Raw genomic sequence first — 25,338 nt, 5'->3', positions numbered from 1 at the left:
ATTGAAATTCTATTTATATAAGGGGAAATGAACGATAAATCTCGAATATTGCGGTAATTCCAGATCCCAAAACAGTGATAAAACGAGTCCCAGTTGTGTATAACTTTGTGCCTATGATGCCAATGGTCTTGTGAGATTGAATTCAGCAGCCTAACGACCTTTTTCTGGTGTGATTTGTCCAAGTTGTTCTGAGTTTCACCTTGTTTAGAAACTTGTCCAGTGGTGAAATAGGCCTTGGGATGTCAATTTTGAGCTTAGCCGCCCATCACTACCCGCGAATTCTCAATGTTTTGATTTCAGTTTTGTATAAGGATTTCAACAAAAATTGGTGAGTTTTACACAAAAGAGGATGGTTAAAGCTGATAGAAAAGAGTGGATTGAAAAGATATTTACTGTTCTTACAAATATGTTACTTAAAATGCACTTCAAGCGCTGTTTTTACTAGGTCGTTTCAGCTCTCTTGGATGATATTTGGTTGGTTACTTATCGTATATGCTTTTGTGTCATTTGAAAAAATCAAAGTGTACCAAAATTCTGAGTTATACTAGTGAATATCGTTTTTTTTGGCCATATTATGATGCTATAAAGGTAATTTTTGTCTGGTATTAGATTGATCAATTGACCTGGAGCTGTTTGACGGTGGTTATTATGAGTTTGTCTCGAATATTTGGAGAAGAATCATCTATAGAATTGACTTATGATTATGATGTTAGAGATTTAGATCGGTATCTTATAAGGCATCATCTGCAGAGAAATGTGGAAGCTCCATCGTTTTATCACTCACCAATTCCAAAATTTATACCCACCATAGTGTTTAATCGTGACGTGCAGAGACTGGCAAATGAACCAATACCAGAACAATTTGAAGGTTTACCAACTCAAATCGCACCAAAACTTTTCAAAGATCCAGTTTTATTTGGATTGTTTAGAGGGAGATTTTATAGTCATTATTATTTTAGGTTTAGGAATGACCCAAGTTTTCAATTTTGGAGGAGTGTTAATGCAGATAGAATCAAACGTGAAGTAGAAGAACAAGAATATGAAATGGATCAAGGTGAAAATGTCCAACAAAGAATAATAGAATTGGGACTTGATCAACCACATGATATGCCTTTATACACAGATGAAGATATTCTTCCACAAGATTCCTATCATAATCCACCAAGTGATAATAATGAAAATGTACATGATAATGATGGCAATGGTGAAGAAGAAGAAGGAGAAGGAGAAGGAGAAGGAGAAGGAGAAGGAGAAGGAGAAGGAGAAGAACAAGAAGGAGAATCATTTGATCAAGAACTGGAACAAAATAACCATATTATCGATAATGATGTACAAAGTTCAAGAAGATCCAGAGGGTTCCCCTTTTCCTTACATATGAATGGAAATCAAAATCAAATGGGTGGTAATGTAGATGGTGAGGAAGAGTCTGATTCAAGGCACAGAAGTAGAGGTCATACAGGAATAAGAATAAGATTACAAAATAGATCAAGATCCGGATCAAGATCAAGATCAAGGTCGAGATCTAGAGTAATTAACAACATTGGAGGAAGATCAAATAGATCACCTGATAATGCTATATCTTCTGGTGAACAAAATATGAATGATAGTAACTCTGATGAAGCTGTGGAAAGTCAACCTTCAAGAAGACATTTTTTCAGAAGAACTTTTAATAATATGTTGAGAAGAAGTGCACCAGATATTGTTAGCTCAAGAAATGAAAGACCTCCAACAAGAACAGGCTCCATGTTTGCAGTTGTTGATGAACCACACGATGGAGAAACTGAACGTGATCCAGATGTTAGACCATTTGAACCGACTCCTTTAGGTTCACCTGCAAGTGATATTTCTGCTGGATCAGCGATTTTATCTACAGGAACTGAAAGTGTCCAGATGACAATTGATTATCTTGATTTATCAAGTGGAACTAGTGAAGATAGACCTGACATCTTAGAAGAACGTGCTAGAGAAATTCTTAATAATCAATATAACCGGAGACGAGATCAATCTATAGATCCACAGGAGGTTGTTGTACGTGCTAACTCAACAAACAGATCAATTGTGTATGATTCTGGTCCTCAAGCTAGTCCAGGTGATATACCAAATTTACAACAACTCATTCCTTCATTACCTCCAGCACCAAGAATCCCACACGCTGAGTTATATCGCCCCAATTCACCCAATATACCATCTCCACTACCCTTTGAAACTAATTTTAGAAGGAATTCATCTGGTACTACAATGCTGAGGAATCAAAGAAGAGAAATGATTAATGTTATTAGAAGGGATAGTATTAATTCAAATAGAAGTGATGGTAATAGAGTTGAAATACAATCATCCAATTCACTTAGACGATCTCTGACGTTAAACCCATCTATACAGCCAAGTCCTGAACTTGAGAGTACGTTGTTTGTACAGACTCAATCATCAGTTGCTCAACAGTTAAGCTTGAATGAAGAAAATTTGTCAACGATTCCAACGCCTGAACCAACATCAACTAGAAGAAGAACTTTGAGACATTTAAGAGGAACAATTGGTCGTTTTAAAGATATATATACAATGATGGGGAGATATGATGATAAAAGTGGTACAGAATCTTCACCTGACGTTATTACAACAGGAGAAACTAGTGCAGAAAGTCCAAAAAGTCATATTGTTAATAGTGGTACCAGTTCCAATGATCTTAGATTCAGACAAAGATTTTCACCGTTAAAACTCTCTCCTGTTCGTTCTAAAGGATTTGATTTCTCAGATGTATGAATATTTAATTGGAATATCAATATTTGATTATTGTTGATTTGAATAATTTTGTAGGAGGTTAATTTATTTATATTTCCGCGGAATTACCACCGGCTTATAACCTCGTGTTCTAACCGAAAATTTCTGGTGATGTTTTTCAAAAATTTAAAATTAATGGAATATTTTTGAGGTTGGGTATTTGAAACCAATGAATCATATTTTGTATTAAGGTCTTGATCTATCTATTCACTAGTACAATGACTGAAGAAATCACTAAACAAGCACAAGAGCTCAAAATCAAAGAAGTTGAAGCTGCTAAAGCTGCTGAAGCAGAACAAGTTGTCACACCATGGGAAGTTGAAGGTGCAGTTGTTGATGGTCAAGCACAAGTTATTAATTATGATAAATTAATTAAACAATTTGGTACAAAGCCAATGACTCAAGAAACATTAGATAGATTCACAACAGTTACAGGTCATGAACCACATCATTTCTTGAGAAAGGGATATTTTTTCTCAGAACGTGATTTTAATAAAATTTTAGATCTTTATGAACATGGTGAACCTTTTTTCCTTTATACTGGACGTGGACCAAGTAGTGGATGTATGCATTTAGGTCATTTAGTTCCATTTTTGTTTACTAAATGGTTACAAGATGTTTTTGATGTTCCTTTAGTTATTGAATTAACAGATGATGAAAAATTTTTATTTAAACCAAAATTAACAATTGAAGATGTTAAAGGATTTGCCAAGGATAATGCTAAAGATATTATAAGTTGTGGATTTGATAGAGAAAGAACTTTTATTTTCAGTGATTTAGATTATATGAATGGTGCACTTTATGAAAATGTTGTTAGAACTTCAAGACAAATTACAACAAGTACAGCAAAAGCAGTTTTTGGATTTCAAGATTCAGATTGTATTGGTAAAGTTCATTTTGCTTCAATTCAAATTGCTACTGCATTCCCTTCATCATTTCCAGATGTTCTTGGATTACCACCTAAAACCCCATGTTTAATTCCATGTGCAATTGATCAAGATCCATATTTTAGAGTTTGTCGTGATGTTGCAGAAAAATTAAAATTTGCTAAACCATCATTAATTCATTCTAAATTTTTCCCTGCATTACAAGGTTCTACCACTAAAATGAGTGCAAGTGATGATACAAGTGCAATTTTCTTAGATGATACACCAAAGAAAATTGCTAAAAAAATTAATAAATATGCATTTAGTGGTGGTAAAGTATCAGTTGAAGAACATCGTAAATTTGGTGGTGATCCAGATGTTGATGTTGCATATCAATATTTAAGTTTTTTCTTGGATGATGATGATAAATTAAAACAAGTTTATGATGATTATAAAAAAGGTGAAATTTTAAGTGGTGAATTGAAAAAATTAGCAATTGATGAAATTACTAAATTTGTTGTTGAATTCCAAGAAAGAAGAAATAAAATTGATGAAGAAGTTTTAGATTCATTTATGAAACCACATAAATTAACTTGTGGTACAAAAGAAAGAAAAATTCCTGCAAAACAAAGAGAAAAAAAGGAAAAGAAATCAAAGAAATAGAGATATTTAAATAGAGGTGGATATAATATAATTTTCTAATGTAATTAACTCATATATATATAACGATTTCTATAAATTTATTTAATTCTTATTAATATAATCCACTAATTGTTCAATAGTTATAACTTTGATACCCTTTTCTTTACCAAATTTAATACAATCATCTAATCTCATCATTAATCCATCATCATCTCTAACTAATTCACAAATAACAGCAGCAGGTTCTAAACCAGCCAATTCAGCTAAATGAACACCAGCTTCAGTATGACCTCTTCTTTCTTTTAAAAGACCAGGAACAGCTCTTAAAGGTAAAATATGACCAGGTCTCATAAAATCCAAAGGTTTAGAATTTGGATTTGCCAATTGTCTAGCAGTTAAAGAACGATCATAAGCACTTATCCCAGTAGTAGTACCTTCTCTATAATCAACAGTTATGGTATAAGCAGTACCATGTCTATCATCATTTTTAGCAAGCATTAAAGGTAATTCCAAGGCATCAGCACGTTCTGTTGATAATGGAACACATACATAACCTGATGAATGTCTTACTAAGAATGCCATTTGTTGTTGTGTGATATGTTGAGCTGCTATGATTAAATCTCCTTCGTTTTCACGAGATTCATCATCCATTACGATGAGGAATTCTCCGTTACGATAGGCTTCGATGGCTTCTGGGATTGGTGTGAATACTTGTGACATTGTGAATGATTTGATATTTGATGATATTTGAAATATAACCTTATGATAAGTTTGTGACTGAACTATTAGCTTCCAGATTTGATGATTTCAATAAAACAGTTCTTGAATGATACTCTATCACAATCTAATCTGATCTGATCCTTTTCTTTTGTGTCTTTTAAAGGGAATCAACTTGTTTTATACTCGTTCGTTGATGCGTTCAAGGTCCAACGGTCAAATTTCTTATTTTTCTCGGTCATCGCTTAATAATGATTATCCACAATTTGTCATACAGAAAACGGGAAATGAACTCTAGGAATAAAAGGGAGAATGAAAGAGATCTTACTAAGGTTATTTATATGATGAGTAAAGGGCGAAGTGGTTGTGTGCTTATATGGGATACTCTTTTCTTCCAGGTTAAACTAGATATTTATGAGTTTTGTGTGTAGAATTATGAGGTATGTACTCATAGTCTCATAGTTTAAATGAGAATTTTAATGGGATTGTTTTCATATGGATCTATTAACAAGATATGATGTCTTGGGATATTGGCTTGAATTATGTGACTGGTGAGATGAGTACACTGTCAGATGAATATATTTATTAATATTCTGATCAAATTGTACTGTTTAGCTGCCATTTTATTTGTATTCGTATTGGGTATTAATCAATTGAGTATGAATTATGGCACAAATTTTAAGACAATTCAGAACAAAAAAAAGAAGAATTAGCATTAATAAGTGTTTCAATGCAGTCAACCTGAATAACACCACCCACCGTGCAAATCATTTATTACTTTCAAAACCTTTTGATTATAATCTTGTTGTACTAAATAGAAATAGTAATTACTAATCTCTTATGTAATCACAGTAAATATTGTTTAAATTCTTTAAAATTTCACAGTTTAAGCGGTAGAAAAAACCAATAGTAACAAACAAATAGATCTAAACCGAATCATCATATCCATTCCACTCCATCACCACCCCTTCCCACCCCTTCCACCACATCTTCCCCAGATCAACCAATGAAAAAGTTCAAGTTGACCCGGTTTTTCGCACTTTTTCCAACTTTTCGAGGAAAATGAAAATTAAAAGGGAGAACGAAAATAATAAAGACAATTTTGAATATTAATAAAGAGTTTATTCAATCTTTTTGGGTTTTAATTCATATTCATACATTCATCAAGTCATCATGGGTTCCGCTTACACTGTCCTCGGTAGAACTGTTCCAGCTCATCAAGTATGTTGATTCATTGTGTTTTTGGAAATCATTGGGTATTAATTCATATAAACAATATGGATATGAACACCAATAGATCAGAGACATGGTTTTTTTCAAGTCAATTACTAACTTATATGATATAGGTCTCTATTGCTACTTTAGGTCTTGCTTTATTATTCGCTGTTCCAAACCCATTCAAGGCTGCTCCAACTACTCCAAGTATTAATGCTTCATCAAAAGAAGAAGAAAAATTCATCAAGTGAGTAAAATTCATTTATTATGATATATATAATTGTTCTATACTAACATTCAAACAGTGATTATTTGAAAAAAGCTGAAGAAGCTGAACACAAAGCTGCTGAAAAACATTAGATATTCTTTTTCATACATATACATATAATACATACAAATTAAAATAAAAAGTAAAAAATTTGATATTTTTTAAAAGTTGAAAAACATACATTTGTAGTTTTATATAAATTCTAATATACAAGGTGTTATTACATTATATCCATCATTTAAATAATGAATCATTTGATAATGGATCAGCAGCTAATACATTATCTCTTTTCTTTAATTTCAAAGTTTCAGCAGCATCATGTCTTGCTCTTGCTTCTTCAGCTTGTTTTTGTTTCAATTGAGCTCTAACGAAATTTGGACTAACATATTGTTTATTTTCATAAATCTTTGGACCACCAAATGAACCTTCTAATATTAAAATTGGTGTAAGAACAAATCTTGGACCAATTTCAACTAATGAAATATCTGAATCATCATCTGAATTTTTTTTATCATCTTCTGATTTTTCTAATATTTGATAATTTCTAACCCATATTTTACCATCAACTATTGAAAATGACATAACATGATCTGTAAATGGTTTAATTTTTCTTGAACCTGGTGGAACACCAAATGTATGAATAAATATTTCCTTCATCAAATTGAAATGAGCACCTTCATCAAATGATTTATCAAATGATAATAATGGTCTTGAACCTTTTAAACAATTACCAGTGAAATTTAATTCTTCAGTATTATGAATATTTTGTACTAAAAATTTAATAGTTGGACCATTTGGAGGTTTTGATAACCAAAGATATAAATCTGTATGTTTTCTTGCTTCAAAATATAAAATATTATTACAATTATATAATTCTGCAATTTCATTCAATTGTGATAATTGTTTTTTACCATCTAATTTTGGTTCTTTTCTTGCATGTGGTAATAATGAATATAAATCATTAATTAAATAACGATGTCTAAATGTAATACCTCTTGAAGAGATTAATAAAACTCTTTGTCTATTAATGTGTGATTTTTTTTCGGTTTCAGCCTTGGTAGATCTCCCAGAGAGCACTTTGTAAATAGCAGACATCCTAAACTTATTCTTATTCCTAATCAAACTACCTTTCTTTCAAGATTGTGTCTATAATTTTTCAATTTCTTTATAAGTAATTTAAATTTTTTTTTCTATGCGATGAGCTAAAAAATTCGCGAACGGTTCTTAATTTTTTTCTTTTTTACCCGGAAATTCGAGGACGTAGTAAACTTTGGGTATTAAACAATTGAATTATAACCATTTCCAAGTAAAATATCATCTTATTCGATCTCAAATTTGTTCTAGTCAAGGTCATTTAAGACGGTTACAACATGTCCTCGAAGGAGAATGAAATATTCAACGCCATTGAGAATGGAACATATAAACATGCTCAACAATTATGTGCCAAAGTTTTGAAAAAAAATCCAAATGATTCATTTTATAAAGTTTTGAATAATTATATCTTAGCTCAATCTGGTAAAACCACGGAGGCAATTGAATTATCTAAACCTTTTTTAGAGGATCCACCATCAGACCTAAGATCATTGGAATTATTAGTTGAATTGTTTAATGAATTAGGATTATATGATGAATCATTACAAGTTTTTGAAAATGCAGCTAAGAAGCATAAAACTTTTGATATTATGAAAACATGGTTCCATTTTGGTATTGAACAATCAAATGTTAGAATTATTCAAAAAGCATCAATGGGGATGAAGAATCTAAGTAGATTATTTAAACTTTGGGCTGCATTTTCTTGTTATTTAGTTGCAAATTTATCAGATGCAACCATGATGGAAAAGACATTATTCCCCAAATTAGGTTTAAAAACAATTGAACAATGTGAACCTTTGAAAAATGAACAAGAAATTTATATTAAAGTTAAATTATTACAACAAACTGGTGGATTACAACAAATTCCTGATGAAATTTTAAAATTTTCCAAGGGGAATAAATTAGATTTAGAATTACAAATTATCTTACTTGATACTTTTAATAAATTAGAGGATTGGGAAAATTTATATAAATGGAGTCATATCGTGCTTATTGATTATAAATTGGATGATTTTAATACATGGAAATATTTAATAAAATCATTAATTAAATTATCCAAAGATATAACTAAAATAATTGATGATTATCAAACAAGAAATTCTAAATTAGCTAAATTGGAGTTGAATGTCCAATTAAATCAAGATTTACATGATTCTGTTGTGGAATATTTGAAATTTTTAGGTCATAAAGCTTGTGCATTCCCTGATATTAAATCATATTTTCATAAAATCGATTCTGAAAAATTATTATCATGGTTAGAAACCCAACCACATTCAATTAATGATGATAAGGGACTTATTTGGAATGTTAATGTTATGAAATTCAAAGCTCTTGCAAACCCTGAGCTATTCAAATCTGAAAAATTCATTAATGAGAATATCAAATTATGGAATTCTTCAAAACATTTATTGTCCTCAAAATCTAAAACTGATTATTTTAATGGTGATGAATTCATATTATTTATTATTCAATCCTTATTATCAATTGAATTTTCCACTAAAAACATTATTTTGTCAATCATCATTTTGGAAAATACAATCATAAAAGATGAACATGAATTCCATTTAAGACTTTGGTTAATCCAATTATATTCATTAATCAATTGTTATACGCAAGCAAGATATCATTATAACACCCTAAAGATCAAAAATGTTCAACATGATATCCTAGATCAATTTATTATATCAAGATTATCAACACAATTCCCAAATAATGAAGATTTGAAAATTTCTTATCAAATTTATAAATCAAATGAAGTTGAAACTGTTCATTTTAATAAGATTGGGTTTAATCAAGGTTCTTTTAATAAATTAGAAAAAATGATTGAATTTCAAAAAAGGTTAGATACTTCAATTTTGAAAAATCATGAAATTTTACAAGGTTTAAAAATTGGTAGGGTTTTAAATGATAAAGAAATTATAAATACTTATAAGAAATTAAAGATTAATGATGAGGTTAGTGATAATAGAGATTTCCATATCTTATGGAATGTTGGTATTGATGAAGAATTAAGTTTCAAAGATGAATTATTACAAAACATTCCAGGTGAAAGTTATATTAAAGTTCATAAAATTTTCGAAGATATTATTAATGATAAAGATATTACTATTTCTGATGGTTTAGATACATCAGATCTTTCCACTATGGAATTTTGGTCATTTGAATTATTAACAAATTTATATAATTTCATAAAGACCAAGGATACTGACTTATTAACCGAAATTAAAGAATCATATAATGAAGTACCAGACTTACCAAAAGATTTAAGTTGGGAGATTAATAATGGGATCATAACAATTTTGGAAACAACAAAATCTATTCAATCAATACTTTCAAATTCAAATCAAAAGATTAATAAAAAAGATTTATCAGATTTGAAAGAATTAAATGTTTCATTATTACAAAAAACCAGGGATGATACTATATTAAACAAGAGACAAGACATCAAGAATTTGATCATTTCTTTAAAATCAAAACTTAATGATGATGAAATCTTATCAAGTTTGAAAATCAATAATGGTTCAAAGGATAAGATTTTAGAAATTATTGAAAATTCAAATAATGAAGCTTTTAAGATTTTAAGATTGTTATGAAGTCATGTATATAGCTATAGCACATATTTTGAAGTTGCAAGAAATGGATATGTTACATAAATAATCGATTGTAGGTCTACTATTAATTGAAAAAATGGGGTTCATATATTAGGAATTGATCATCCTAGAGTGGTTAATCATAGAGACTGAATCAATTTTAATACAATAGGGGTAGTGATATATTTAGTTTATCATTATAGATATCAAAGGAGCGTATCCACAATTCATATAATCTGCTAAAAGTATAGACATTCACTATCATACTTTAATGTAAACTAGTTTCCAAACGAGAAAGCTCCTTGATATCAAATTTTTAACTTGTGGTCTATAACTAGATAGACTCTCATCATCAAAACACTATATTAGTGTAACTATAATTTTTGGTTTAATTAGATCCCAAAGAAATGACTTCATGATTAAGATACAACAATACCATAAATCTCAATACATTAAGTAGCTGTGTATTAAAGTAATTATATATCAAAAAAAATTTGAGCTCATTTATATAATAATTTCAGACAAGGCCACCGGTGATTAATTATAATATCGTTAAACACACATATACATGGTGTCGGCTGATAATATATGAGCTTATATATTTCCAATATATGATTATAAGAAATTATACAATTTATGCGTTATACATAGATTCTTATTATCGATATACAATTGTGGTTGTAGAAGTTGAAATGGAAATATTCGTAATCAATATTACAATCAATATGGGACGTCTTTGTGGACCCGTCATGACATTGTGATCTTGTACTACAAGTAACTGAAAGATATGATTGAAAAATGATAGAATATATATTGATAATTGGTCATCCCAGAGTATGAAACTGAATTCAATCATGGAGAATGAACCAACTTATATATATATAAATTTATGTGTAATTAAGTAGATCAGTACACCAAACAAATTATCAACTGATCTGTTAACTCAACTTCATTAATTTGTTCAAACCATTAATGAAAACAACCTATGAGATAGAAGAATCAAATAAACATTCTGTGAAAGACATGCATCAGAGGTAAGCTATTGGACCTTAATATGTTGCTAATATTTAATCCAAAACATTTCCCTCTAGAATGCTAATATTAAAACTCAAGACCTAATAAAATAGAATATCCCAGGATTAAGGTTCAGCGAAATATCATACTTCAAAATGCCAATGTCACAAAATAAAAAAAAGTGTATAATGATTCAATATCAATTTGATCAATTTATTAAAAGTTGATGGTATAAAACCAAGTTGGTCATCGCGATAGAATTTTTTCATCATGTATCTTTCAAATTCATCAAGACACGACAGAAATACAACAATTTAAAGGGGTGACTTTACTATATGAATATTGGTAGCAAAAAATCTGTACTTAATATTGATTTAATTGGCATGTTCGTATATGGTGTTCTTTACTTAAGTATATAAATGCAGGCCTTCTACAATATATATGTAAAATTAGTCCAAAAAAAAAACTTATATATTAAGAATTAACCATCCCAGAGTACAAATTGAATTGAATCATGGAGATCGGATAAACTTTGATATATATATATGTTTGTGATAATTCATTATATCATGAATGTATAGATAAATAATGATCACATAATTGGTTTATAAGTCGTGACGACAATATTAAAAATGTACGTACTAAACGACTTCCAATATTCTAGTTACTAAAAGCAATTTGATGTCAAAAGAGACCAGTGCAAAATCTGCCATCGAGATATCTTTAGTATAATTCGGATCCAAATAGGTGAACTTAACAGCCTCTATAAGAATTTTTCAATTACCTAGATACATTATACAAACATACAAAGTTCAAAGTTCAAAATATCCTTTTTTTAAAGCGCGACGTTAATCATTAATCGCGGCCGCGAATACTTCTGAATAGTACATAGCTAGCTCAACACTATCATTCAATTAGCAACTATGGCAAAAAGAAGTGAATTATCTAATGATACTGGAAGCTCAAAGGAAGCTTTAAAGTATAAACAGGTAGCTGATTGGTCACGAGCCGGCAAAGTCTTAAACTACAAAAGATATTTTATATAGGCTACAAAGTTGAAACTATATCGAGGATTAGCCATACTTTTATCTACAGGTATACTATAGTTAGTTGTTAGAAAAAATGGGATTCATATATTAAGAATCGATCATCCTAGAGTGGTTAATCATAGAGACTGAATCAATTTTAATACATATATAGTTTAATAATATACTAAGTATATTACCAAAGATACCAAAGAATTGTTGTCACAATGTCACAAAGAGCCGAAAATATTCACCTATTATGTTGTTTGTAAACAGCTAATTGCTAAACGTGAGGACACTCCTGAGTCTTTGGTATTAAATTTATAAAAGAAAATAATAATTGACAGCTGTTATTTATGGTCCTTAAAAAATCAGAAACTCGTTGCTAATGAACCTTGAACAAATATCACAAACAACGCATATAATAGTTAACAAAGCTAATAATGGTAATACTTTTATATATCAATCCAATTAATATGAAAGTTTCATATATATATATATATATTCTTTGATCTTAAAAAATTTCAATGAAACAAGGGCCTTCATGATTGTTTATTGTTAAACACACATATCATGTGCATCAGCGGATAATCGAGCTACTATATACTTTATAATTCTAGAATCTAAACTACAAATTACCCGAGCTGCAGTGAAAAAATCATCTTTGATCCCCTGACATAGTCTTAATTAATATGATCATGGTATATCATGGTAATTCAATAATATGAAAATGATGAGCTCATATTTGTAAAGTGTTAATGTACTTCTGATCTTGTTATCGACAACTAACGCGACTTTCATTTCAACTATGTTCTTCAACAATTCTACAGATTAACCGTGGAATATATTGAAAATATGATAGAATATATATATTTAGAGTTGGTCATCCCAGAGTACGAAACTGAATTCAATCATGGAGTATGAACCAACTTATATATATATGAACTTATGTGTAATTAAGTAGACCAGTACATCAATCTTGAATGAAAATTAATAGCCAAAGCCTAGTTAACAACTCCAATCAACACACAGAAGATCCAAATATTATTTCAAAATTTGTAGCACAGTTGTCCTAAACAATCTGATCAATCTAAAACTATCCTGCAATTTAACAGGAGCATGAAATTAGACATCTTCATACCGCTTTATAGAAAGTTAAATTGAAGACCAATTACCATATCCAAGCAAATTAAATGCGATCGAGGGTCTGAATTCATCAAATTGGACAAAAAGTTCAACGTTATTCAACATATCAGTTGAACAATACTAAAGGTATAAAACAAAGTTGGCCATTGCGATAATTTTTTTTTCATCATATTCTTTAAACATCAAGACACCAACAATGATAATATACTTGTCAATTGATTTAATATAATATAATTAAACCATATTAAGTAATGGTATACAAGTTATTATAATTCGTAATCTCAATATGTGACACATGTATCGAGTGATATTGTGTTTGAATTTAATGATTATCTACATGATGTACTTCTAGCTGAAAAATAAGTATAATATATATTAACAATCAACCATCCCAGAGTACAAATTGAATTGAATCATGGAGACTGGATCAACTTTGATATATGTAATTTGTGATACTTCATTATATATTAAAATTAATTAGTTATAATGAGCTTAGTTGAGTAGTAGTATGAATTAATACAAATAAATGAATATATGAACTGAATAAGATTTTTTGAACTCATTGGAAGGACAAAGCGCCTAAAATTTGATAAAAGTTTATAACTAATAAAGGAATAAAACTGTTTGATGAGCTCAATGAAGCACGTTGATCGTCGACAAACTTCAAAACTTTTAAAATATGAGAATAAGATCTAAAATTTTTTTCCAATGTACGCGTTTTATATGAAAAAAACAATATTCGCGATTTTTTCTAGTATTATATAACAGCTTCAACAGAAAGTTTAATCAAACAGCTAAGAAAAAGAAGAGAATTTCATCATCTAGCGACGTGAAGTGTGAGAGGAAGCATAGTATAGTCATGGACTTTACTGACGTGGATGAATGATCTAACCATGACACAAACCATGAATTGAAAGTTAAAGCTATATTAATCTACTTGATACTTGATTGTAAAAATGGGGTTCATATATTAAGAATTGATCATCCCAGAGTGGTTAATCATGGAGAATGAATCAATTTAAATACATATATAATCTAACAATATACTCAGTATATCATTAGATGAATATCAAAGAAGCGTAGTCACAAGGTATTGAATTCATATCATCTCAAAGAAAAGATATTCATCTTATATCATGCAGCTTGTGAACTAATTTCCAAAGGGTGTAACTTCTTGATATGTAATTACATATAAACTTTGAACAAATGATTAACCAAATCAACAATTCGGTAGCGAATGCACAACATTTTGTATACAATGCAAAGTTTGGGGTCACACAACATCAATCTTTACATTCAATATTAGAAGCTGTGTAATTCATTCAGTCTTTCACCAATTTTTGTTTTTTCAAATCAAGGGGTTCATTATATAATATTGTTAAACGCACAGATATCTTACCCTATTAATATATTAGGAAGATGTCTATAGATAATAGCAGATCGTGTTTGTGATTATATATACGATTACAATTCTGATATGTGTAATTGATATTGTGGGTAAGTGATATAAGGCCTCAATTAAGTGTAAGTTATATGCTAGAAAATGGTAATATATGTGACGAACTCATAACTTTGTACTATCCTTCATAGCTTTGGTGAGATTTTCATTAAGTAGGAGGTCGACAATTGTGTACTACAAGTAACTGAAAGATATATTTGAAAAAATAACAGAATATATATTAAGAATTGGTCATCCCAGAGTACGAATATTGAATTCAATCATGGAGAGTGAACCAACTTATATATATGAACAATTATGTGTAACTAAGTACATCAATCTTGAATATAGATCAATAGGCAAAGCCTAGTTAACATCTCCAATCAACGCACAGAAGATCCAAATATTATTTCAAAATTTGTAGCACAGTTGTCCTAAGTAATCTGATCAATCTAAAATTTTAGCCTGCAATTTAACAGGAGCATGAAATTAGACATCTTCATACCGCTTTATAGAAAGTTAAATTGAAGACCAATTACCATTTCCAAGCAAATTAAATGCGATCGAGGGTCAGAATTCATAAAACTGGATAAACAATTCAACGTTATTCAACAATATCAGTTGAACAATGCTTAAGGTATAAAACAAAGTTGGCCATTGCGATAATTTTTTTTTCATCATATTCTTTAAACATCAAGACACCAACAATGATATTATATAGCTTAGCTAGTATGCCAATTGGTTAATATAATTAAACCATATTAATTAGTAATGGTATAAAAGTTATTATAATTCGTAATCTCAATATGTGACACATGTATCGAGTGATATTGTGTTTAAATTTAATGATTATCTACATGATGTACTTCTAGCTGAAAAATAAATCATTATATATTAAAAAATCAATCATCCCAGAGTACAAATTGAATTGAATCATGGAGACTGGATCAACTTTGATATATGTAATTGTGATAATTCATTATATCATTAATGTAGATATAATTCATTATATTGAAGTTGCAATTGTAAACCTGTGCGTGGATCATTGGTTGTCACGATACACGACAGTAGTTGGTTCAGCGTTATAGTTTAAACATAATGGTGAATGGTCATAGCCTTAAAACAGAAAAAAACAATTATGTGGCTTTATGAAGGAATTCCAAAAAATTTCACAAATATCAATTTTAATATGTGGTCAATAAACCATACTATTTAAAAGATTTTAGAATTGCAAAAGATTTGATCCAAAATTTTACGCGTTTTAAATAAATTTTCAACATTCGCGAATTCTTTTTTTAAATTAAATATGCATACTGCGTTTAAACAGAATTTATTTGATCTTTGAATTCTTGTTCTCAACATCATCATTCAGGTATTATTTGAAGTATTCAAAGAGATCTTGGTAGATTTATTCATCTTGAACATACTAGTGGTTTATATCCCTTATCACCACATAACAACAGTTTTAGCTCAACTTTCCACATACATTCCTTTAAGATCCAGGAGATCATAGCCCAAAAGTCTAGAACCAGCAGGTACTGGGTAAAATACAAAGTGTTAATATAACAAGGTCAACAAAATGCTAGAAATATCACATTCAATCAATACACCAACAAGAATATTTAAAAGAGAAACAGTTTCATCAGCTTCTGCTACAGGTACAGATTCAAATGGGTGTGTTCAATGTGATGAAGCCCCAACATGTCCAGATTGTGGTCCAACTGGTGATTGTATCCAAACAGTTCAAAGTTGTACCCAGTGTCCCAAGACTTATTGTAGATCAATAACAGGTAGTTCATCATCTGGTCCAAATGGCAAAACTATTGGTGGATTAGCTGGTGGTATTATAGGTGGTTTAGTTTTATTATTAGGTTTAGGTACTTTTTTATTTTATAAATATTATTGGAAAAAAAAATTAGTTTTCAATAGAGTTAAACATAAAGAATTTTATTTTGATGATGATATTGAAATTAATTTCCGTCATCATAATATTGATGAACAATTACCAAATCAAAATCAATCTTCAAGAAATTCTTTAGCTACTACAATGTTTACAAGAGCTTCAAATATAATTCCTATTGCTTATATCCCAGGTGTTACTATAGGTCCAAATGCCAATAAACCAGCAAGTGATAGTAGAGCTTCACAATATTCAGAAGCAAATACAATAGATTCAGAATTAATCGGTGATAGATATAGTAAAGCTTCCATTATAGGTAATCCATCACAAACAACAACAGCTATAAGAGCAAAACCTAAATTAGTCAACATTCAAGATCAACATGGAAACAATATAAATCCAAATCAAGATTCTGTACCAAATACAGCAGTAAGTGCTTCACAATTAGGTGGTGTTCAAACTGTCAAGATCAAAGATAAGAAACAAAATCGTTATAATCCAGGTTTACAAACTGAGATTCTCGAGGAAGAAGAAAGTGATGAAGGTTCAGTTCAATTACAACCTCAAGATCAAACTAATTCCCAGGATTATGAACCATTCATCATAGATGATGATGATGATACCAATTCAGAAAAATCAATTGAAATAGGACAATCTACACCAGATGATAAAAGTATACGAACAAAAAGAGATTCAGTGGCTTCCAATGGGAGTGTTCTTCTTGAAGTGGAGATTGATAGGAATCCATTGAGCCCGTTTGATGATTCTTATGAACTGAATAGTAAGAGTGATTGAGATTTGTATAGAATTTGTTATGAACGTTTTTATTAGTTTTGAATAATTTTGTACTTTATATCTTTGGTAGGAGCACGCAAAATCTGAATGTTCGAGAAAAAAAAAGAAAAAAGAACCATCAAGATTTAACAAGATCTTTTTGACACCAACCAACTTTTCACTTTACGATTCTATAATCTCATTACTTTGAATATAATATATTGTTGTTAAAATGGTTGTTAATAATCCAAATAACTGGCACTGGGTCAATAAAAACTGTTTACCATGGTCAAAACAATACTTTATTGATAATTTAGAAAATTTAAAATTGGATAATGATGCTTATGTCATAACAATAACAAATTCATCAATCTCTGGAGATTGTGATGTTACTCAACGTAAAGGTAAAGTTTTATGTATTTATGATATGGTATTAAGTTTTGATGTTGAAGGTGAATTTAAAAAATCTGGGGAATCTATTAAAGGTAGTGTTAAAATTCCGGAATTTATTCATGATGAAGATGATTATGATTATCAATTAAATGAATTTGGTGATTATAAAGCACAAATTAGAAAAGAATTCATTCCTTTAATTCATGAAAGATTGATCAAGTTTCAAAAAGATTTGATTGATTCCCATTCAAAAGATGTTCAAGAATAAAAAAAAAGCTTAAATTAATATATACAGGGATTAATAGGGATCATCATATAGCTGTAATTAGGATCCAAAATCAACACCAATAGATAGTTTTATTTCTACATTATAAAGTATAGAATACACATCCAGCATTATTTATATATAAACACAAAAAAAAACAACAACATTCATTAATTCATTAACGTTCTCTATATAACCAAGAATAGCTTAAAATTTAATCATCAAATCCTTCAGGTACATCCTTTGCATGTTTTTTAAAATCTCTATTAACAACATAAGACCCACCAGTTGGGAAATCAACCCAAGCCCATGAACCATTCTGTATATCTTTAATAACTTTATAAGCATCAACACTACCATATGGTAACCCAGTTTTAGGATCAAAATACATTGCAGGTTTCCCACTAATTAAACATTGTTTCTTATTACCATTAGGTAAATGAATTCCTGATGGTGATTGAGTCTTTAAAACAATTTTAATATCTTTTCTGGTTTCCAAGATGACTTGTTCTTTTTTAATTTTATTATATTCACCGAATTTAGGGAAACTTTGTAAGATTTCAAAATTTGGTAAATCGTCAAGATCTGTATTGTTTGAAGAAATTTGGGAATCTTGATCATCCGATGCACGTACTTTATATATAGTTTCAACATCTGTAGATTTCCTTAATGGACCTAATAATGATTGTGAACCAAATAACAAGGTTTTAATTTCATCAATTGAATATTTTTTGGTTAATTCCTCGAAGGATATGAAATTTGCACCAACTTTTTGTGGAGGTCCTTCAAATATAATTTTTGGTTGTTCTGGAATAGGTTCTGAAGTTTCACGAGATGATGATGGTTCTATTGATGGTTCTTTTGATTTTGATTCTTGATTAGATTCATCTTTTTGATCAGGTTCATCATCTAAGAATTTGACTGATTTGATTGGTTTGACTTCTTCAGGTTCTTCAGTTTTGATTTCAGAAGCTGAATCTTTTGTAAGTTCACTTGATTCTTGATTTAAAGGTTCAGCATCATCAATTTTGATATCACCATCAGTATCTTTATTTTCATTAGGCACTTCAGGTTTATCTTCAGTTTCGTCTTGTTGTGTGGCATCATCTTGTGATTTATCATGATTTGTAGATGTTGCTTTAGCTTCCTCAGATTCAGCTTTATTCTCGGTCTCTTCCTTCTCAGTCTTTGCTTCATCATCTTTACGAACCTCTTCATCAACCTTTTCATCATCTTTATGATCATCTTCATGATCATCCTCATTAATTTTTTCTTTCTTTTCTTCATTAAATTCCCTTGGTGTAATTAATAATATTTCATTATCACTACTTTCTGGATCTGTAATTTTGAATTTTTTATGATCATTTTCATCTTCATCTTGATCTGTTGATAAAAGTCTTTTTTTATCATTTGTTTCATCTTTAGATTCTGTTACAGTATCATCTTCTGGTTTTGTAACATCTTTAGATTTTGTTACAGTTTCAACTTCTGATTTTGAAACATCTTCTGAGGTTGATTCTTTATTATCTTGATAAATCTCAGTATCTTGTGATGTATCATCTTTAGACTCTTTAGGAATTTGTGATTCATTTGTATCTTCATCTTTCACAGTAGAATCATTCTTTTCATCACCTTCAGATTTTAATTCGGATTTCAATTCATCAACTTTTTTCTCGTCATTCTTCTCTAATGGACCACCAAATCCAATTGGTTCAACTGTACTTTCTTTAGATTCAGGAGGTACAGAACTATCAGGTAATTCTAAATCTTTCAATTTTTCCAAATTTTCTTGTCTTAATTTTTTTAATTGTTCAGGACTTGAAATTGGTGATTTTGGTTGAATAATAAACATTGCAGCTCTTTTCTTTCTTGCTTCTTCCAAAGCACGAGCTTCTTCTTCTTCTCTTTTTTGTTTTTCACTTTTACGACCACGTCTATCTCTTTTCCTTCTTATGGTATCTCTATTCATTAAAAATCTTTCTAATTCATGTTCTTCAACTGGTGTAACAAAAATTGGCATTGTTTTATATGATATGATATTTTCTAATTTTTTACGTTTACTTAATTGTAAAGCACGTTGTTTCTTTTTCTTATCAATTTCTTGTTCTTTATATTTATTTAATGTTGAAATATTATATTTTTCAGTTTCTAAAGCTTCTTTTAATCTTTCCTCTTGGGTTAATTCAACATATTCAACTCTAGCAACAGGTTTTATACTTGAACGACGTGCTTCATCTTCTTTTAATCTTTCCACAAGATCCATTTTATTTTGAACAGCAGTCATTCTTGATGATTGACGACGACTTAATGATAATAAAGTATCAGCTTTTGGTTGATCAATTGGTTTTTTCTTTGATTTTGATGTAGTTTTCTTTTGATTGATGATTTTGGGCACTTGTCTAGCCTTTTTCTGGGCTTGACGTTTCTTTGCACGTTCTTGTTTTTGTAATTCTCGTTCACCTTCATCTGAATCGTCTTCACCAGAATCATCATCTTCTGAATCACTAAACATATCATCATTGTCCTCTACTTGTCCTGTATCTGAATCATCATCATCACCGCCTTGTTCATCTTTGCCATCTTCCTTGACACTAGCTGATCTAGACCTTGATCTGGGTCTTGATTTTGATTTTGCACGAGTATCATCATCATCGTCATCATTGTCATTATCACTATCACTTCCAGCTTCATCATCACCACTTCCATCCTGTTCCTCACCTTCTTCACCTTCACTTCCTTGATAACCATATCTATCCTTATCACCAACCTGGAACTCAGCATCGTCATCATCTTCTTGGAATAACAAATCAATCTCGTTCTCATCCTCGTCGCCATCGTTCGCAATTTCTTCGGCCTTCAACAATTGCTTCAACCGCGATCCTGCGTTGGCTCTCCGTTGCCTCGTCTTTGTCAAAAGCTCTTCGTCACTCATTGTCAGTGACTTCTTTTTTCCTTTGTAATTGGAGTTGTTGATGTTTTGATTGATTCTTTTTTGTGATGATTTGTTGATGTGTTGAATTTTTGAAATGTTGATGGAGGGCATAAAAGATTTTTTCGCGTATAGAAATAAAATCAACAATCTTTCAAGCCAGGAACTTTAACAGCAAGATCTTCAAATCAGATTGAAACAACAAACACACAGAAATGCTTCCAATAAAGAGACAATTGAGGTCTTTGCCTCTCAAGAACTATGTCATTAGAGCTCTTTCTACATCAAGACCTTCTTTGCATTTCCCTATAGATAAAAAGACATCAACTTCACAAGATGAGATGGATCATTTTAATCAATTGGCTTCAACTTGGTGGGATGTTGATGGACCTCAAAGAATCTTACACAAGATGAATTTATTACGTATGGATTTCATCCAAGAAACATTAAGAAATTCCATTGATTTAAATCAAGATGTTGAATCTCCAGATGAAGAAATTTATATCCCAGGTTATAATATTGATTTACTACCCAAACCAATTGCAGAACAAATCATAGCAGAACAAGAATTGAAAAGAGAAGAATTGGTTAAATCTCAACCTAAATTAAAAGCATTGGATATAGGATGTGGTGGTGGTATTCTTAGTGAATCTTTAGCAAGATTAAAACAAATTGAAAGTGTTAAAGGGGTAGATTTATCAACTGATGTTCTTGAAGCTGCCAAATTACACCAAAGATTAGATCCTTCTTTACACGATAAATTACAATATCGATTATCTGCAGTGGAGGATATTTCAAAAGATGAACAATTTGATATAATAACAATGTTTGAAATGTTGGAACATGTTAATTATCCAAATGAAGTTTTGAAAAGTGCATTAGGTCATATTAAACCAGGTGGTTGGTTATTCATTTCCACTATAAATAGAGATTTCATTTCTTGGTTTACTACAATTTTCATGGGTGAACATGTTTTGAAAATTGTTCCAGTGGGGACTCATCATTTAGATAAATATATTAATGAAACTGAATTACAAGATTGGTTTAAAGAACAAAAGGATTTTAAAGTTGCTAATAGTAAAGGATGTATTTATTTACCATTTAATGGGTGGAGTTTTACTGATAGTCCAAATGTTGGTAATTTTTTCATGGCTATTCAAAGAACTAAGTGATTTAAAGACACAAAGCTGAGTTTCAATCTTGTGTAAATAGTTTCAAAAATGTATCAGCTCTGAAAAGTCCACGATCCATTCTGTAGTACATCAACATGGTAATCAAAACTGGATTGATCTGATAATTGTACGTACTAAAAGTTTCATGCGTTTATACCACTAAGATGAGATCGCCCAACAGGGCTGCTAACTTGCAACTCTTAAGTCAATTTTACAACCGTGCTGGACCGAAGTTCGAACTAAATTAGCGTAGGATTGACGGCTCAAGGCGTTTAAATTACAGGTTTCTGGTGTCATTTTGAATGAAAATGCTTTAATTGGAATTGAATTGAACTATTTAAAAAGAGTTGATATCCATGGTGAACTAATTTGATATTTCAATTACCCAACAACCACCAACCGTATCACCAACCAGCCAGATGCTTCCTACATTGATCGCTTTATATTGTTCAATACTCACTTTACCATTAGTTTGTGGTCGACCACCAATTAAACTTCAAACAACAACTCAAGAACCATTAACATTCACATTGAACTTGACACAATTCATTCACTGTACCAACATAACCAGAGATCAAGTATCCGTATGGAAAGATGCAGATGAATCCCCTTTGATTACACCAAACAATGAAACTTCTAATTATGATGAAGATATTTGGTTAGATTGTGTTGCAGAGCAAGATGTTGGTGCTTTAGTATCTGTTAGTGATGGAACTTATTTTGAAGATTCTGATACTAATGTTGATCAAGAATCAAAAGATATATTAAGATGGAAAGGATTTCGTTATTTTGTAGCAAATCCTGATGAGCTTTTATTAGATAGAGATGTTCCTTTGGTACCTGGTATATTTGGAAATGTTTTCGATACAGCTTGTGCAGTGTGTTGTGAGGGGGAACAAGGTCAGGCATGAATATTTCAACCAGCTCTTTTTATCGTGTTGATCAAATAGGCTGAGATCAGTTAGGTTATCGTAACTTATTAGTGCACTTTCATTCGTATGTACTCAAATCTAATCTATAGTTACATAAGGTAAATATATCGTATTTATATGTTAAACATCGGCCAGTAATAACATAATCTTTCTAACCACATGTAGTTGTACTAGTCAATTTTGACATGATTTCAAAGCACAACTAAGGACATCCAGATTTGCAATGATATTATAGACATCCTCCAGATTTTACTGATCGACGGCCAGTGTAACTAACACCAAACCATGGTATATATAAACAATCTAAGATCTAACCAATTACATCCTAGGAGATAGGTGAAAAGTTAAAACCCAATAAAGTACCGAATCATATTTGAAAGGAGATTTCTACTATCAACAAACATCAACTCCCAAATCATGCTGTATACATTAATCACCCTTTACTGCACATTACTGACTTTACCATTAGTCAATGCATCGGGAAGATCGTTCACCGTTGTACCAACAAGCCAAGAACCATTGTTATTAACACTAAACTTGACACAATTTATTCAATGTGCTAATACCACAAGAGATCAAGTAACTGTGTGGAAAAGTGGATGTGGGGATTATTTACTTATGCCAAACAATCAAACTACTAACTATGATGAAGATGTTTGGTTAGATTGTGTTGATCAGCAAGATGTTGGTGATTTGGTAGCAATAAGTGATGGAACTTATACTGAAGATTTAACTAATGTTGATCAAGAATCTGGTGATTTCTTATCCTGGAGAGGGTTTCATTATGTTGCTGCAGATTATTCTTCACATTCAAATTCTCATTCACACTCATCAAAGAACTATGCTGTGGTATTATTTGTGATGTTTTTGATATTTCAAATAATTACAAAACTGAAGATTCTCTATATGAGAAATCATGGACATATTGTCCAGTCTCTTGAGTGGAACTACAAGGCTATAAATGAAAACATTATTGGTTACAAACTCAATTTATATGAAATTTATCATATATCTAGACCTCAATATTAACAATTGTGATATATCAATCCTTGAGGGTTGCATTACATAACACTTGAACCATAACTTGGTGGAAGTTCATCATTATTACCATTGATGTTATAATTTAAATAACCAGGAATCAATGCAATCAACCTTTTATTATGGGGTTCAGATAATAAATCATTTGATATCATATAATTTAAATGTTCCAGAATAAGTTGATAATTTTGTAATGTTATTTTTTCACCCCAACATACCATAATTTTAAGTTGATCTTTATAATTAAATTCATATGCTTTAACTATATGATCATATGAACCATGTATTTCATATTCATCTGACATAAGATATGTAACTAAGCTCTCTAGTAAGGTTCTTAAGGGTAAGTATGAATCAATATTGTGGTTTTGGACCTGTAAAATATTTATATATAGCTTATTTTTTTCAATCATATCTAAACCACTACCAAATAATTCTGTATTCAAAAATTCAGGTATATCACCATGGCAATTTTTGATTAAACTCGATAAGACTTCAATTGAGAGATCTTTGGGATCATACCCTGGTATAGAATAAAATTCCACTTTATATGACTGTACTGATGACTCATTAACTTTTCTCCATTCCATTGAAATATATTTGTAATTTAATGTAAGTTCTTTTAATGGTTTAGGAATTTCTTCAAGCACATTAATCAGTTTGTTATTATCCTTGTCTTTATAGAAACTATTGAAAGTCTCATGTTCTAGCTTAAAATGCTTTGGTGATTTGGCAAGTAATAAGTTATTAGCTAATATAGAATGCTTAGATTTAGATAATTGTCTAGACCGTAATTTTTCATATGAGCCCGCAAAGATTTCAATTATATATCCTGATTTTTGAATGATCATGATGTGTATATTATATAGATGATACTTCAACGAGATGTTATATGGATAAAGTACGTTTGATTAAAAGTGATTTTAACTAATTTACAATGAGCTGTTTATCTATAACATATATATATTTAAATCAACAGCCTAGCTGAACCATGTGAGATCTTTATTTAAAATTCTCATTCATCAAATGTTTGTATACTATATATAAAATTTTTAAACTTCTCATATTAATCAGATTAACTAATTAACTCAGAAAATTAGATGGTCTTCAGTACCGAACGTTTATACGATTATACTTAAGTGATTG

At 30.3% G+C, this 25,338-nt stretch overlaps 12 protein-coding genes across 12 annotated transcripts; 8 read left to right on the top strand and 4 right to left on the bottom strand.

Moving 5' to 3' along the window:
• Positions 1 to 648: 648 nt before the first annotated feature.
• On the top strand, positions 649 to 2,757 carry BN7_2310 (uncharacterized protein; the record flags this gene model as incomplete). The annotated part of the gene is made up of 1 exon (XM_011277121.1): positions 649 to 2,757. One exon carries the CDS (start codon positions 649 to 651, stop codon positions 2,755 to 2,757), a length of 2,109 nt encoding a protein of 702 aa, XP_011275423.1.
• A 236-nt stretch (positions 2,758 to 2,993) lies between these two features.
• Positions 2,994 to 4,304, top strand: WRS1 (tryptophan--tRNA ligase WRS1; the record flags this gene model as incomplete). The annotated part of the gene is made up of 1 exon (XM_011277120.1): positions 2,994 to 4,304. The coding sequence occupies one exon, from the start codon at positions 2,994 to 2,996 to the stop codon at positions 4,302 to 4,304; it is 1,311 nt and encodes a 436-aa protein (XP_011275422.1).
• Positions 4,305 to 4,385: 81 nt separating this feature from the next.
• Positions 4,386 to 5,003, bottom strand: RIB3 (3,4-dihydroxy-2-butanone-4-phosphate synthase RIB3; the record flags this gene model as incomplete). The annotated part of the gene is made up of 1 exon (XM_011277119.1): positions 4,386 to 5,003. One exon carries the CDS (start codon positions 5,001 to 5,003, stop codon positions 4,386 to 4,388), a length of 618 nt encoding a protein of 205 aa, XP_011275421.1.
• A 1,714-nt stretch (positions 5,004 to 6,717) lies between these two features.
• Positions 6,718 to 7,578, bottom strand: BRX1 (ribosome biogenesis protein BRX1; the record flags this gene model as incomplete). Its single annotated transcript, XM_011277118.1, has 1 exon — positions 6,718 to 7,578. One exon carries the CDS (start codon positions 7,576 to 7,578, stop codon positions 6,718 to 6,720), a length of 861 nt encoding a protein of 286 aa, XP_011275420.1.
• Positions 7,579 to 7,853: 275 nt separating this feature from the next.
• On the top strand, positions 7,854 to 10,169 carry MDM20 (Mdm20p; the record flags this gene model as incomplete). The annotated part of the gene is made up of 1 exon (XM_011277117.1): positions 7,854 to 10,169. One exon carries the CDS (start codon positions 7,854 to 7,856, stop codon positions 10,167 to 10,169), a length of 2,316 nt encoding a protein of 771 aa, XP_011275419.1.
• A 6,199-nt stretch (positions 10,170 to 16,368) lies between these two features.
• On the top strand, positions 16,369 to 17,484 carry BN7_2305 (uncharacterized protein; the record flags this gene model as incomplete). Its single annotated transcript, XM_011277116.1, has 1 exon — positions 16,369 to 17,484. One exon carries the CDS (start codon positions 16,369 to 16,371, stop codon positions 17,482 to 17,484), a length of 1,116 nt encoding a protein of 371 aa, XP_011275418.1.
• A 211-nt stretch (positions 17,485 to 17,695) lies between these two features.
• HCH1 (Hch1p) lies at positions 17,696 to 18,124 on the top strand (the record flags this gene model as incomplete). Its single annotated transcript, XM_011277115.1, has 1 exon — positions 17,696 to 18,124. The coding sequence occupies one exon, from the start codon at positions 17,696 to 17,698 to the stop codon at positions 18,122 to 18,124; it is 429 nt and encodes a 142-aa protein (XP_011275417.1).
• Positions 18,125 to 18,335: 211 nt separating this feature from the next.
• On the bottom strand, positions 18,336 to 21,164 carry VPS72 (Vps72p; the record flags this gene model as incomplete). Its single annotated transcript, XM_011277114.1, has 1 exon — positions 18,336 to 21,164. The coding sequence occupies one exon, from the start codon at positions 21,162 to 21,164 to the stop codon at positions 18,336 to 18,338; it is 2,829 nt and encodes a 942-aa protein (XP_011275416.1).
• A 101-nt stretch (positions 21,165 to 21,265) lies between these two features.
• On the top strand, positions 21,266 to 22,222 carry COQ3 (hexaprenyldihydroxybenzoate methyltransferase; the record flags this gene model as incomplete). The annotated part of the gene is made up of 1 exon (XM_011277113.1): positions 21,266 to 22,222. One exon carries the CDS (start codon positions 21,266 to 21,268, stop codon positions 22,220 to 22,222), a length of 957 nt encoding a protein of 318 aa, XP_011275415.1.
• A 419-nt stretch (positions 22,223 to 22,641) lies between these two features.
• Positions 22,642 to 23,133, top strand: BN7_2301 (uncharacterized protein; the record flags this gene model as incomplete). Its single annotated transcript, XM_011277112.1, has 1 exon — positions 22,642 to 23,133. The coding sequence occupies one exon, from the start codon at positions 22,642 to 22,644 to the stop codon at positions 23,131 to 23,133; it is 492 nt and encodes a 163-aa protein (XP_011275414.1).
• Positions 23,134 to 23,571: 438 nt separating this feature from the next.
• BN7_2300 (uncharacterized protein) lies at positions 23,572 to 24,183 on the top strand (the record flags this gene model as incomplete). The annotated part of the gene is made up of 1 exon (XM_011277111.1): positions 23,572 to 24,183. One exon carries the CDS (start codon positions 23,572 to 23,574, stop codon positions 24,181 to 24,183), a length of 612 nt encoding a protein of 203 aa, XP_011275413.1.
• Positions 24,184 to 24,215: 32 nt separating this feature from the next.
• On the bottom strand, positions 24,216 to 25,043 carry BN7_2299 (uncharacterized protein; the record flags this gene model as incomplete). Its single annotated transcript, XM_011277110.1, has 1 exon — positions 24,216 to 25,043. One exon carries the CDS (start codon positions 25,041 to 25,043, stop codon positions 24,216 to 24,218), a length of 828 nt encoding a protein of 275 aa, XP_011275412.1.
• Between the last annotated feature and the right edge of the window lie 295 nt (positions 25,044 to 25,338).

The sequence above is a fragment of the Wickerhamomyces ciferrii genome, contig 00051 (assembly GCF_000313485.1).
Source record: "Wickerhamomyces ciferrii WGS project CAIF00000000 data, strain NRRL Y-1031 F-60-10, contig 00051, whole genome shotgun sequence".
NCBI classification, from domain to species: Eukaryota; Fungi; Ascomycota; class Saccharomycetes; order Phaffomycetales; family Wickerhamomycetaceae; genus Hansenula; species Hansenula ciferrii.
The sequence above is the reverse complement of the archived record's forward strand: the minus strand, read 5'-3'. Positions and strand labels throughout refer to the sequence as shown.